The 14,946-nt window shown below is 44.7% G+C and overlaps 1 protein-coding gene across 1 annotated transcript in view; it reads right to left on the bottom strand.

The window, feature by feature from the left end:
* LOC147661249 (NFX1-type zinc finger-containing protein 1-like) overlaps positions 1-14,946 on the bottom strand; it is an 805,409-nt gene that overhangs the window by 771,410 nt on the left and 19,053 nt on the right. Inside the window, exon 3 of the mRNA XM_086951201.1 lies at positions 475-600. Within this exon, the coding sequence (XP_086807327.1) occupies positions 475-506 (32 nt within the window). The 5' untranslated portion in view covers positions 507-600. The remainder of the gene's footprint in view (positions 1-474; positions 601-14,946) is intronic.

A 14,946-nucleotide genomic window follows, 5' to 3' on the forward strand; every position in this document is an offset into this window, starting at 1 on the left:
TTCATTTACGTTTACCAGTTTATCCTACATGCAGGCTGCGAGATATTGAAGACACATACCTATTTGTAAAAAAAGGTTTCATGCTTTGAATGATTTTACGTTTTTATCTATTTATGCCTGAAGAGGATGAAACCAATCTCTCCAACCCCATCTGCATTGCTGGTTGGAGACAGCAGTCACAGGGTCCCCGCTCCCCTGGGGACACAAATCGAGGGCTATCCTGACGCTGCTGTCATGAATGAGATTAGCAGCAGAATTTGCTGCATGGTATGCTGGGGGTGTGTGCTGCTGAGGAGGAGAAGGAGAACAGCGGTGGGGTAGCAGTACGGGCAAGTAAATTATTTTTTTGAAAATGTATTTGTTTTGTTGCAGTCGTTAGTCTGACTCCTGATCCCCTTTGCCCCGCCACTCAGCGCGGACACCAGCCGCTACAGACATCTCTTACTTTGATCCAAACCTGAACACAGAACTGACCGATGGCGTAGGTCTTTTTGACGGAAGTCCATATTCCGTGGCGCAATGTTGGTGTGGACTCCCCAGATCAAATTATGGCTTTTGCGAGCAGCGGGTCATCAGAAGCCGAAGCGACACACACATAGCCTAAAGATAAAAAGTTTAAAGTTTTATTTACATAAAGGCATCATTCTTATCAATAGAACAAAATTATGAACATAGTGTACATTTTACAAAACACTAAAAAAAAATAATGATTATAAATTTTGTTCAATTTAGAAAATGAATCTATTGTATAATGAAATCATGAATTCTTTCTTAAAGCTTTCTGTCAATTGCAATTTCTTAACTTGTCTGCCTTAGAACTGGGGGTCTCTAGTTGGCAGAGGTAGGTACCACTGTCCAAATAGGGACCCTTGCTTCTAGTCAGGGTAAGAAGGATACACTCTTTAGATAACCCCTGCTCACCCCCTTGGTAGTTTGGCACGAGCAGTCAGGCTTATCAAAGGCAATGTGTAAAGTATTTGTACCAACACTCACAGTAACACAGTGAAAACACCACAAACTGAATCCACAACAGTTTAGAAAAATAAAGGTATTTTAATCTAAACTACACAAGACCAAAACTACAAAAATACAACATACACAGTTCAAGAATATGGTTTCAAAAGAGTTCTTAAGGTTGCATTAAAATAATCCACAGTTGCGTCACGTTTTAGCCAACAGTACCTTTAGATGCAACAAAAGTTCCAGGAGAAAGTTGTAGCGTTGAAAAGCAAGCGATGCGTCACTCCCGAGACCCTGGGGAGGCGATGCGACAACCCCGCTGGATGCAGCAGGCGTGTTGCGGTGACTCTGGTCTGTATGGGGAGGGATGCGATACCTTGCGTGGATTCCGGTGCACAGGTTTCGGTGGAAGCGGCTCGCAAAAGGTACGATGCGAAGATCTCCGGGGCAGCGACGATGCGTGGTTCAGCAGCGATCTTCTCCTCTCGCACCCCCTCGATGCAATGGCTCTGCGACGATTCTCGCAGCGACGTGATGCGATCCGCAAGCAAGCGGTGCGACGATCTCACCCAGTGACGACAGGCTCTGCAACGATACTCGCAGCAATGGAAATCTTTCTGCACTGGACTGGTGCGTCCCGCAAATGAAGGATGCGACGACTCTGGCAGCGGCAACAGGCACTGTGACGATCTCGCCCTCCGTAGCGGCTGGAAGTTCCTCGCACTGACGGAGATGCGCTCAGCAAGCGAGCGATGCGATGAAACTTGCAGAAAGTCTTTAAAATCTTGGTTTCCAGCTTCGTAACACAGGTACAACTTCCAGAGGCACCACAACCGGCCCAAGCACTGGAGGAAGAACAAAACTCTCTCAGCAGAGTTCAGGGAAGCTGGGGGTGAAGTCCTTTTGTTCCTGGAACTTCTTAACAGGGAGCCAGCTCTACTCAGGCCCTTGGAGATTCCTTCAAGCAAGGGGACACAGCACAAAGCAAAAGTCCTTCCCCTCTCCTTGGCAGCAAAGCAACTGCAGGTCAGTCCAGCAAAGCAACAGCAGGACAGTCTTCCTTCTTCAGTCTTCCAGCTTTCTCCTTGGCAGAGGTTCCTTCTTGATTCCAGGATAATCTAATTTTCTGTAGTCAGGGGTACTTATACCCCTAAAAGTCTTTGTTCCCTTTGTGCAGGAGGGCTCTGAGCCCGGTCTGAACCAGTTCTGGATGTTCCTTGAGAACTTTGTTTTCCTGGCCTATCCTTTCCTTTCAGAGAGAGGGGCAGGGCCGTCAGCCACCCAGCAGGAGGTGGAGCCAGAATTGTGGATGGCAGGCACAGCCCAATTCAGGCCCAGGTGCTACCCCCTCCCACCACTCTAGATACAGATGGAGCTATTCAGCCCAGGGATAGCCCACTCAGCCTCTAGGAGCCACCCAGCCCCTGTCACTCACAAACTAGACAGTCAATTCACAAACAGGCCAAGGCACACAGAAAAATCAGACAAGAGAACAGCTACTTTCTAAAAGTGCTGTTCTCAAACACAGGATTTAAAAACCACCTTTCCTAAAAGATGTGTTCAGGGATACCAGAGTTTTATGTCCTACCTTGCTCCTATGGGAAGATATGCTGGTAGCCACTGTAGCCAGCATTCCCCTTGATAGCCTATGGGCAAGGTAGCCTTACAATAGTGAAAAACGAAAATGGCTGTCATTCATTACCAGAGCAGGTCACCTGCACTAGTACATGCTCTACCTTTCACATACACTGCACCCTGCCCAAGGGGGTACCTTGGGCCTTCCATAGGGGTGACCATTGTATACAGAAAGGGAAGGGTTAGGCCTAGTCAGTGGGGACACTGACCAGGAGGACATGGCAGTTCACAGACTGCACTCGGGCACTGCAGTGGCAGACCCGAGACGCCATTTTAAGGCTACTCATGTGGGTGGCACAATCAGTGCTGAAGGCCCACTAGTAGCATTTGTATCACCAGCCCTGTCACACTCAGTGTACTTTACTAGGGGCTTCTTGGTGATACAAATATGCCAATCATGGATAACCAATTACAATAATAATATACACAGGGAGCACTTGCACTTTGACACTGATCAGCAGTGGCAAAGTGCCCAAAGCATCTAAACCAGCAAAAACGAAATCCAGCACAGCGTCAAAAATACAGGAGACAGAGGCAAAAAGACAGGGGAAACCACGCCAAAGAAGCCAGGTCTAACAGTCTCATTCTGCCTAAAAACGTTACCAGCGCTAAACAGAGTTTAAGTGATATTAACGAGCTCTGGCAGGTTCTGCTGTTTTTCGGCTAGGTTTGCGCTGCCTACGTACCAAATACACACCTATGTACATTAGATCCATTCGATAACTTTGCAAAATATATATTTATTTATTAATAAACATTTTATGGATTTTCAAACCAACAAAGAAAAACAGAATACAAACAAAGTTTGAGGTAATTTGCCATGGCAGCTCCCACGAAAATAAACAGTATAAAATGCAGAAGCTTTGAATAGCAGTAGACACTGTAATGTCGTCTAAATATTAGGCAGGCACAGCAGGAGTTTTATGGGTCGTTTCCCTGCACTGCTTGGTCTCTGCTCCTCATCTCCTCACAGTGCCAGGCCAGGCCCTCCCTGGACTGGAAACAATCATCTTTGGACCGGTTTCCGGCTTTCAAGCCTCATTAGCCATTATAGCTCGACTCCAGTGGCATGGAGAGCACGGGACCCACGTCTGGGCATACCCTTCCCATTCGGGGTGACAAATGCAAAAAGATCAATTGATGGACAGAATGCAGAACAATGTCATGCATTCATCCCAGTACAGAGATCTGGGCCTAAATCCATAATTTTTGTGCTCACCATGCCATTCCAGTTTGGACCCAGCCATTTGCAAATCAGTCATGACCCTGCAACCAATGGGAACAGTACAGCCCAAACTGCCAGGCGAGGTTCTTCCTTGGACTGGAAACAAGCCTCCTAGGACCAGTTTCGGGCTTTCAGCCCTCATCAGCCAGGATCGCTTGACTCCAGTGGCGAAGTGGGCAAAAGAACAATGGATCTAACCCAGATCTCTTGACTGGGGGAGAATGTTTAAATTATTCAGCATTCCGTCCATCATTTCTTACAGTTACACTTTTCACCCTAAGTGGGATGGGTATGCTCAGACGTAGGGTCCCTTGCTCACTGTGCCACTGGATTCAAGCTAGCCTGGCTGATGAAGGGTGACATACCCTGAAACCGGTCCCAGGATGTTTGTTTCCGGTCTAGGGAGGACCTGGCTTTGCAGTTCGATCTGGACTGTTCCCATGAGGTACAGGGTCAAGACTGATTTGTATATAGCTGGGTCTAAACTGGGGTGGAGTAGTGGGCAAAAGAACAGTGGATTTAACTCAGATCTCTTGACTGAGGGAGAATGTTTGAATCCTTTAGCATTCCGTCCATCATTTGTTGCAGTTACACTTTCCTTCAAAACCAAGCATTCTCAATGTACTTCCACAGCAATGTCATTCTATTCTAGCCTGACAGTGCATTATTAAAAATTAGAAAGAGAAAAGAGAGAAAGAAATAAAGAAAGAAATAAAGAAAGAAATAAAGAAAGAAAGAAAGAAAGAAAGAAAGAAAGAAAGAAAGAAAGAAAGAAAGAAAGAAAGAAAGAAAGAAAGAAAGAAAAACCACATATTGTTGTACAACGCATTAACAATGTTCAATTAATCAATTTGGCTCCTTTGAAGCTCTCATAGAATATCATTTTGCATGCGTTCCTGTTCATGAGCTCTCACTTCATACCTCTTGAAGAATGTTGTGTTCCTCATTACTAACCTCCTATCATCTTGAGCTGCTCCATGTACTTTTGTCACTTTCAATGAAAGGGTGAAACCTCCTTTGTGAATTCCTTATCTGTCATTGTTATACGAACATTAAATCTCCTACTTAATATTCTAGCTCCTGGATGTTTTTTTTGTAATCTACATAATACTTCATCTTTTCTTTAACTTCTTGGTCTGTTTTCCCGATTGCAGTATGGTCCTTTGGCGAACTTTAGATGTGGGAAACAAGTTTTCCGTGATTGACCAAAAATTAGTTCAGAGGGACATTTCCCGCAGCCAGTAGTGTAGATTACATGTAAGATAGTACAGACCCCACCGGGAGCTCAGCCCCACTCATTTCAACTGACCACTCATCCAAACCATGCACCCATGAACATTCTATTACATCACACTCACAAAGGCTGAGCAGCAAGGAACTTGGAGACACAGTTTGAGAGGTGGTCACCTCCCTGTGACAGGAAACCTAGATTTCTACCTTCCCCTGCTCAAGCTCAGCTCAGCAGCAGGAGGGCAGAATTGTGTCTGAGGTCGGCAGCAACACTGGCTTGCTGGCAGACCCAGAAAGGCTGTTACCGGGAGTACAGGGGAGTCCCCAAGAGAGGCCCCAGTAGATGGGATCATACTTCCAGCACTGGAAGTGGCGTTGGGTAGGATTCTAACATGTTTGATACCAAACATGACAAGGTTTGGTGCAGTCATTAAATAGTTAGACATCTCCCAATGACTGATGTCCACTATATACCTTAAAATGGCTGACCGCACTTACAAAGCCTGGAAAACCGAATCCAGGGTTTGTAGGGATGCCCTTCTCATGCATCAGTACCCTCACACATATAACCAAGCACCCTGCCTGCAGGACTGAAGGGCCTACCATAGGAGTGACTTTGGTTTTAAGTGCAATGACATCAGATACAAGTGCTTATATCTGTTGTGAGATGTGCAAGCATCACCTCACACAGGCTGCATTGCCAGGCCTGTAGTCAGAGTTTAAAATGACTCCCATGGGTGGCACAATACATGCTGCAGCCCATGAGAGATCCCTGGTGTACCTATGCCCTGGGTACCTTAGTACCATATACTAGGGAATTACAAGGGTACACCAGTAGCCAATTGTTGAGGTACAAAAGTACCGACTACAACTATTTTAGGAGAGAGAGCACCGTTTCTAGGGTCCTGATTAGTAGGATCACAGCAGGCAAGGTCAAAAACACACTGACACCATGTAAAATGTGGGGATAAACATTAAAACAGATCCTTCTTTCCTACACAACCCCCCCAAATGTAAAGACATGAGATGAACCTAGCCCAGGTGAGTCTTCATTTTCTAAGTAGAAATATCTAGAAAGTGCATCTGCGTTGGCTTGGTACTCCCAGGTCTATTCTCCACTTCATCTGTTTAAGCCATAAGAGGGGCTCATCTCCTGTCTAAACGATGAAGTGAGTGCCAAACAGGTATGGACTCAATGTCTTCAAGGCCCAGACCACAGCAAAGGTCTCCCTCTCAATAGCTGACAAACGCTTGTCCCTGGGGGACAACCTTCTGGTGATAAAAGCTACTGGTTGATCTTGGCCCTCTGCATTACTTTGTGACAACACTGCACTCACAATTCAAAACAAAAGTTATGATGTTCCTCAATGATGGGGTGTCAGAGTCACAGAGGTTGTGACCAACTTAACCCAAAGGGGTTTAGAGTTGGGGATCCATGTATTGGATTCTAATGCCCTCACACACCCTTTCAGGTGTCATGCTTCATCCTCTGGGCTGCTCCTCGTCGGGTCGGCAGTGCAATACCCAACGGGCTCCCTGTAGTAGGGGCATTGTAAGTAAAAACAGTATATTCTACCTGCGATTCTTCAGGACCAGACCCGGTAGGAGTGGGTAGGTTGGGGCTGACGCAGAATACACACAATCCCTTACATATGAGCATTGCCTTATTCGTGAAACTACCGGGTACTGCTGAAGCCTGGTTAGTCTAAGGAATTGGGTAGTTCCAGTTCTAAACAGATACACTAATAGGTAGATACTTGGGTGATGTGAGTATGATTCCATGTCACCAAATTTTAAAGTGTAGATAGTCTTACCTTTCTGGTCCCGAAGAATCTCAGGTAGAATATACTCTAAGCGAGAAACATGTTGACCTTCACTTATCAATAGAGACGCTCTAACCCAAGACATTAAGCTTGAGAGAGCACCTCTTTACTCGTTTTTACTTAGGAGACTCCTAGAATAAAGTTTGGCTTTCCTGGCACTCCCAACCCTATTTTAAAATCACTTCTCAAAACGTATACATCTACACAGTTCTGGCCCCTCACCCCCACTTCACCATACGGCGATTGCAAAAAAATCTCTGCCAAAGTGCCCCTACTACAGCGAGCCCGTTGGGTATTGCACCGCCGACCCAACGAGGAGCAACCCAGTTGATGAAGCATGACATCTGAAAGGGTGTGTGAGGGCATTACAATCCAATACATGGATCACCAACTCTATACCCCTTTGGGTAAATTGGTCACGACCTCCCTGACTCTGACACCCTATCATTGAGGAACAGCATACCTTTTGTTTTGAATTTTGGCTCTGGGGTACTTATGCTGGACCTCCCACTCTGGTAAAAGAGGAAAAAGCCCCCCTGTCCTCCTCTTGTAGACAAACACTGCACTAACCCCTATCACTGAAGCATCTATCTGGACAATGAATGGTAGTCATGACTTTACAGAATTGGAGCAGAACACATGGCTTGTTTCAGATCATCAAATGCCTTGTGACAGCTAACTGTCCTCTGAACCTTCTTAGGCATTCTTTTAGAGGGCAGATCACTCAAGGGGGTCACTATAGATCCATATCCCTTGACAACCCTCCTGTAATACCCAGTCACACCCAAGAAAGCTCTGACCTGAGACTGGGTAGCGGGAGCAACCCGGTCCATGATGGTCTGAATATTGATTTCCAGTGGTTAAATGTGTCCTCCACGTACCAGGTGGCCCAAGTACACAACCTTACTCTGCCCTATCTGGCACTTTGCTGCCTTGAAAGTGAGGCCTTCCTTCTGCAAGGCCTCAAGTACATTTCTGAGGTGGACTAGGTGATCCTTGCAGGTGAAGCTAAGGACAGCGATATCATCTAGCTATGCTGCACTACAGTCTTTCAGACATGTTAGGACTTTATTCACCAGCCTCTGAAATGTGGCAGGTGAATTGTTCAAACAAAAGGCATCACAATAAATTGATGATGCCCACTGGGGGTTAAAAATTCTGTTTTTGGTTTGGCATTCTCAGAGAGTCTGATTTGCCAACATCTATCAGTTAGGTCAAATGTACAGAGAAAACACAAGGAGATGATGGACGGAGCTCTGAAGCCTTTCAGACACTCATCCCCAGTCACAGATCTGGGTTGAATCCATCATTGTTCTTTAGCTCACTCCGCCCCCCTCGTTCAGACCCAGCCGTATGAAAATCAGTCTTGTCCTTGTTCCTCATCGGAGCTGTCCAGCCCAAACTGCCAAGCCAGGTTTTCCCAGGACTGGAAATAAGCATCTTAGTACCGGTTTCGGGGTAACACCCCGCATCAGCCAGGCTAGCTTAAATCCAGTGGCAAAGTGGGCAAGGGACCCACGTCTGGCCATACCCTGCCAACTTAGGGTGAATAAAGCAAACTCAAGGAGATGATTGACGAAGCGTTGAAACTTTTCAGACACTCAACCCCAGTCACAGATCTGGGTTGAATCCATCATCGCTCTTTACCTAACTTCACCACCCCAGTATTTACATATGCTGCAATATAGGCTTTAAGACATATTAGGACTTTATTCACCAACCTCTGAAATGTGGCAGGTGCATTTTTCAAACCAAAAGAAATCACAATAAATTGATAATGCCCACAGGGGGTTGAAAATGCTGTTTTTGGTTTGGAATTCTCAGAGAGTCTGATTTGCCAATATCTAGCAATCATGTAAAATGTACTGAGATGAGCGGAGGCCAAAGTATCAATCAGCTCTTCTGCCCTTGGAATTAGATGGGCATCGATCCTAGTGACTGCATCAAGGCCTCTATAGTCAACACAAAACCTCTCTCTTACCATTCTGGATGTGAAGTTTTGGGATAAGGACTAAAGGACTAGCCCAAGGGCTATCTGAAGACTCAAAGACCCAACTCCAGAATCTTTTACACCTCAGACTTTATGCAAACTCTGACACAGTCAAGCAATCTGTACATTTTGCCCTACAAAGGCAGGCCGTCACCTGTGTCCATTTTATGGGTGCACCAGGTGGTTTTGACTGGGTGTCAGAGTAAAGAGACCAGGAAACTTTTTGAGAACCTGTCTGAAATCAGCTTGCTGTTGACCAGTGAGGCTGTCTGCCAAGACTACTCCTTCCACTGACCCATCAACAGGGTTCTGAGAGGAGATCAGGGTGAGGGTCACTCTCTTCCTCCTGTCCCTCATCAGATGCCATGAGCTAGCTCATGTCCGCTCTATCAACAAAAGGTTTCAGGCGGTTCACATGAAGTACCCTGTGGGGACTTCTTGGAGTGCCTAGGTCAACTAAGTAGATTATCTCACATTTCTTTTTAAATATAGTGTGGGGTCCACTCCACTTGTCTTGGAGAGCTGCTGGGGCCACAGTCTCCAACACCCACACTTTCTGTCCTGGCTTATAAAACAGTCAGTATAGAATTTTGGTCATGCTAAGCTTTTTGAAGTTCTCAGCTTGTCTCAAGGTTTCTGCTGGCCTTCTTCACGTACTCAGCCATGTGAAAACGCAAGCCCAGTCTACTATGTCCTGTTCCGGTGGCTTGAGAGGTTGTGCCCATCCTTCTTTAACTAGACATAATGGGCCCCTAGGATGTCTAAACAGTAGTTCAAATGAGCTGTAGCCCACCAGTTTCAGAGGAACCTCTCTGTATGCCAAGAGAAGGCAAGGTAGTAAGACATTCCATTTTCGCATCAGCTTTACTGGGAGTCCCATTATCATACCTTTAAGGGTCTTTTAGAATTTTTCAACAAGCACATTGCCCTGTGGATGATATGGCGAGGTAAACGTATAGTTAACACCACATTACTTCCACATAGCAATGATATAGCTAGACATGAAGTTAGCATCTCTGTCTGACAAGACCTCCTTAGGAAACCCAACTGTAGAAAAGATTTCCAGAGGGTCCTAGCCACCACTGGAGCTGTAGTGGTCCTAAGGGGAATAGTCTCTGGAAATCTAGTAGCATGGTCCACCACCACTAGGATAAAATGATACCCAGAGGCTGTTGGAGGGTTTAAGGGACTTACAATGTCTATTTCTACCCTCTCACAGCAACCCCAGCTACAGGTAGTGGGATTAAGTCGGTCTTTGTAGTGCCATCTGACTTACCACTGACTTGGCGGGTGACACGGGAGCGACAAAACTCTTTAGTGTCTTCAGATATGTGGGGCCAGTGAAAGTGAGGGACAAGCTTGTCCGAAGTCTTGCTTTGCCCAGGATGTCCTGCAAGGGGAATGTTGTGTGCCAGGGTCAATAGGAATCTCCAGACCTTCTGAGGTATGACCAACCACCTGGTGGCGCCAGTTGTGGTGTCTCTTCTTAGAACACAGAAGCCCATCTTCCCAATTAGTCCTATGGGTCCCACCGACATTCCCTGCTTCCACAGCAGCCTGCTGTCTGAGTTGTTCAGGAGCTTCGGCTCTAGGCTACAGTCTTTACTGGAAGGTACGCTTTGGAGGGTCCAATTATGCTGTTCTGCAACACGTTCGGAGGTATGTGTACTCATACTTGTACCTGGGCCCCCCTTCCAGCCCTCCCCCATCTTCTCTATGAGAATTGGTTTTATTGCACATCTTAAGGCTCATACGTCTTTTAAAGTAAATAACTGTGCATTCTATTTGGGGACATTTAGGTGAACTTTGAGATAACCCTTTTTTTGGGGGGCCAAAATCTTTTTATTGCAGTTTTAAACATTAACAACTTGCGAGACTCCATAGAACATTAGAATAAGCGAAGAGTTATATGTAGCTAGAGATAAAACACATACTCTCCACAAGTACTCGGCTAAGTTTATCCCATATGCAGGTGTACCAGTCAGGTTATATTCAGCAAACCAACAAAATATTTTTCAATGCACCTGTGCTACATATATCTGAGCCCACAACTTAGACAGAAAAATACCAAATAACTAAACAAAACAATCCTGTGGTTTGTATCACAGTCAGACGGAAGGTCAGATGGCTTCGTAAGGCAGACATGCAGAAGTGAATTCAGGAGGGGAGTGACAGGGCGGTTGTTCCACCACCTCCATGCCCAGACACGCGGAGCCGAATAGAATAGGAGACTCGAATACCCCAAAGTCCCCAGGGGTATCGTCGCGGAGCCCGGAGTACTATGTTTGAAAGAGATGCAGAGCCCACAGTCTGGGGCCACATGAAAAGAGCGGCAACTCCTCCGTTAGATATCCCACCAGCAGGCTTCAAGTACATTCGAATCCTGTATGGGCATCCGCCATGAAATCCGCCATGCGTTCAAGGGCCAGAGCCTGCCATAACCGGGCATGCCACTGAGAGGGGGGGGGGGCTCTGGTCACTGCCATTTTGACAGCCTCCAGGCGTAGCCACATGATACAACAATCCCCCTCAGTTTGGTGCTTCAGACTAGGATCGCACACCCCCAAGAGGACATGTTCTAGGGAATCTGGTATTGGGTAGCCTAGGAACATTCGGATCTGGGCGAGAATTCCTTTCCAAAACGGTTGAATGGAGGGGCAGTCCCACCATATGTGGCAAAAATTACCCAGCATTCCACAGCCCCGCCAGCACCTGTCTGAAGTGGTTGGAAAAAGAGTGCGGAGCTTTTGAGGGTTTAGGTACCTGTCGTACATAAGTTTATAGTGGGCTTCTCTGAGAAACATATATCTATTAAATTTAGCAATATCTTTATATTGAGAGCACCATTGTTTATCCGTTAGAGGGGTCTCCAGGACGGTGCCCCAAAAGGCTGTATGCCACAGGGGCTGTAAGGGGCCAGTCGTGAGCAAAAGAGAGTAGAGAAATGAGATACCGCCCCTCGTTGTACTCCCGTATTGCACAAATCTCTCTATGGGAAGCAGGTCTCTAGATGCAGCGAGTCACATTTGGGGTTGTAACAGCCAGTGTTTCAGCTGAAGGTACTGGTATTCTTCTGTTGTTGGGAGTTTAAAGGTTGCTGCGCAGTTCCCAGACGAGCGTAGTTCCCCTTCCACAAACATATCTGACACCATCAGACAGCCTCCCTCCCTCCATCTGTCAAAGGGACCATTTCATTGGGCGGGGGAAAAACAGCTGAAATGAATAGGGGTGTAGGGGGACGGTCACAGGAATGTTGTTAAAGGGTAAAGTCTTGGTGCCTATGTCCCATGCTTTAAGAGTAGTAGCTGTTGGAGTGCTCAGGTATGCATTTTTTGGCCTGTCCTACGTTGGCCTCCAAAGGAGGCCCCATATAGTTCTACCCACCACTAACCTGTACATATGGAGCCAATGTCTGTCTAGGCCCTAAGGGACCACTCAGCTATAACTCGGAGTTGGGCATCCATATAATGGGGGATGAGGATAACCCGTTTTTAATATTCCTTGACTCGCTGGTTTTCCCTTTTGCCTAATAATGGAAGTAATATTGGTATTAGACATACCCTGATGTAAATTATGTAGAGAATACAAACTTTGCTGAATCCTTTTTATAATACAGGAACTAGGCGGCAGTACTAATTGTGGATTTTGATTTTTTGTTCAACAGAATCTATACACTAAAATCATGTATGGACTAAGACTATTTGATGTACAAATGTTCCTTTAGAAATCAAGGGCAAATATACCATTATTTTTGGGGAAGTGAAATTAAATGGTTAACTTGTACGGTAATACCACTAGAGTTGGGGGTTGGGACGCTTCATCAAGCAGTTTTGAGCAATATCGTTTACTTCTGAACACCTCTATTTCTCCCCCGATGTTTGTGCTCGTTTTAGGTCGTTCTGTTGTTTTCTTTTCTGTAATATTAAGACATGAGGATATTACGGCCGCACAATGTGTGTACCCCCCTATTCTGAATCATTTGATCCCTCCCACATGATGGATTGGTGGGTACAGGTTGTTTTTTGTTGTTTCTGAACTTTTGAATGATATGGTATATGTTTATCTGAGTTATGGGTAAAGAACAATATGAAGCACTCGTTCAAGCATACTTGTTAACAGTCCATTCCAATAACACAATGTGGAGAATCTTTGATGTTGGTCTTTTACCGGTGAGGGCGGTAAAAAATGTCAATATAAATATGCAATAATGTATGATGACTTGAGTCTTTAATTTAGCCTGTAAACAATGAATAAATAATGTTTTATATAAAAGATGGTCTAATGCTAGGAAGTCAAGAAATATATATGAATGTTATTGTACTGTGAAGAATTGGTGAAACTATAAGCTCAGTAACTATGTGTTTGCAATGATTCGCGTATTTTTAATATTTGGTGATATTGTATTTATGTGTGTAGGGATTAAATGTAAGCCAAACTGTTTGTATGAGAGAGTAATGTAAACTATGTCTGTATATGTTTGCAGTCCTGAAGGAGCCCATACCTGGGTGAAACGCATTGGCTGCGCATAACTGTTTTCTTCAGTGAGAAGATCATGAAGGAAGAATTGCAAAAATTAAGAAGATTACCTCTCAATTCATCTATCTGCGTTGATCTTATAGCACATTGCTTTTACTCAAGTTTGTGCCCGAAGTTGCCTCTATTGTGTTTTACGAAATTCTGAAGTATTAATGGCTCAAATTGGTGGCTAGCCATCTGAGGTGGCCCCTGGCTGCCAATCCTTGTTCAGATATTTTGATCTAGTTAGACTCCTTGGAAACGTACAGCTCTCATGTTAAGATAGTTGTTCAACAATTGAGAGATCATTATCGTTTTGCTAAGACGGATAGGTTTGATTTTCATACTACCACTGTAAAATATTCTGGATACATAGTAACACATGTGCATGTGGTCATTGCTGGAGGTGGTGAAAGGCGGAAGAGTGCCTTGCTCCCAATAGCTCACCAGCACTAGGTTACTGCTTTCAGACAAATACTTCACACTCCCAAGTGATGCTGACTGCCTATCAAAGAACGTCACCAGATACTCGTAGATTTCCACAATTCAGAGTGCCAAAACCTGGAGGCCCCACTGTGAGAAAGTGGCTCTGTATATACTGGACCAGAACAAGGTACAGTATGTATAGAGTCCACAAACCCCAGAGGTATAACAGAGGTTAAAGCCAGGTGTGACCTTACTCTCTAAAATGGTAGCTTGGTCGAGCAGTAAGGCAGTACCAGAGGACAGTGTAAAGCATTTGTTGTGCACACTCAGTCAGCAAAAGGTTTCACACACTCAAAGACTGAACTCCAAGCCAATTATTTTTATATCAAAGATATAGTTGTTTTATTTTTAGAACCAACAGGTATCAAAATATACTGTTCTCAATATGAGAAGTCTCAGATGAGTACTTTGCAGAAAGGCAATAAACTTTGTAAACACAATAGGTACAGGGGTTGCAGTAGGCAACACAATTCTACACACAATTTAGCATTGAGCTCAATGGGTTTTCCTATATAAACACAGTTGTTTGCTTTGTAGATTACTTTGGTAGTTCCAGGACTGGATCCCAGATTCAGTCCTGGAATCTAAGCTGAAAACAATTTAGTAAAAACGTTCTAGTTATTGCAGTGATTTTTCAGGAATATAAAGCGATTTTAAAAGTTCACACTTAAAAACTTTTCAACATAAATCTGGCAATGTTATCCAATGGGAGAAAATTCAGGTTGCAGGTAAAGTACAATCTCGTTACTTTTGTAATCCAGTTCTGGGCTCCTAGGTCCAGCACCAGAGTCTCAACTTAAAACAGGTAAGTAATATGGTTTCAGTATTTCGTATGATTGTTTAAAAATATTTCAAGTTTTCAAAAGTAGACACTTAGAAGAAATTTCATAGAAAATCAGACAATGGATTCCAAAGGAGAAATTACAGGTTACTAGTAAACCCGGTAAGGATTACTTTTGCGGTTCAGTACTGGACTACAAGTTACAGTACTGGCTTCTCTCCTGATCACAGGTGAGTGTTTCGGAATTCGGAATTTGGTTGATTTTATATGAATATTTTAAGTTTCCAAAAGTAGACAGAAG

The sequence above is a fragment of the Lissotriton vulgaris genome, unplaced genomic scaffold (assembly GCF_964263255.1).
Source record: "Lissotriton vulgaris unplaced genomic scaffold, aLisVul1.2 SCAFFOLD_534, whole genome shotgun sequence".
In the NCBI taxonomy this organism is placed as follows: Eukaryota; Metazoa; Chordata; class Amphibia; order Caudata; family Salamandridae; genus Lissotriton; species Lissotriton vulgaris.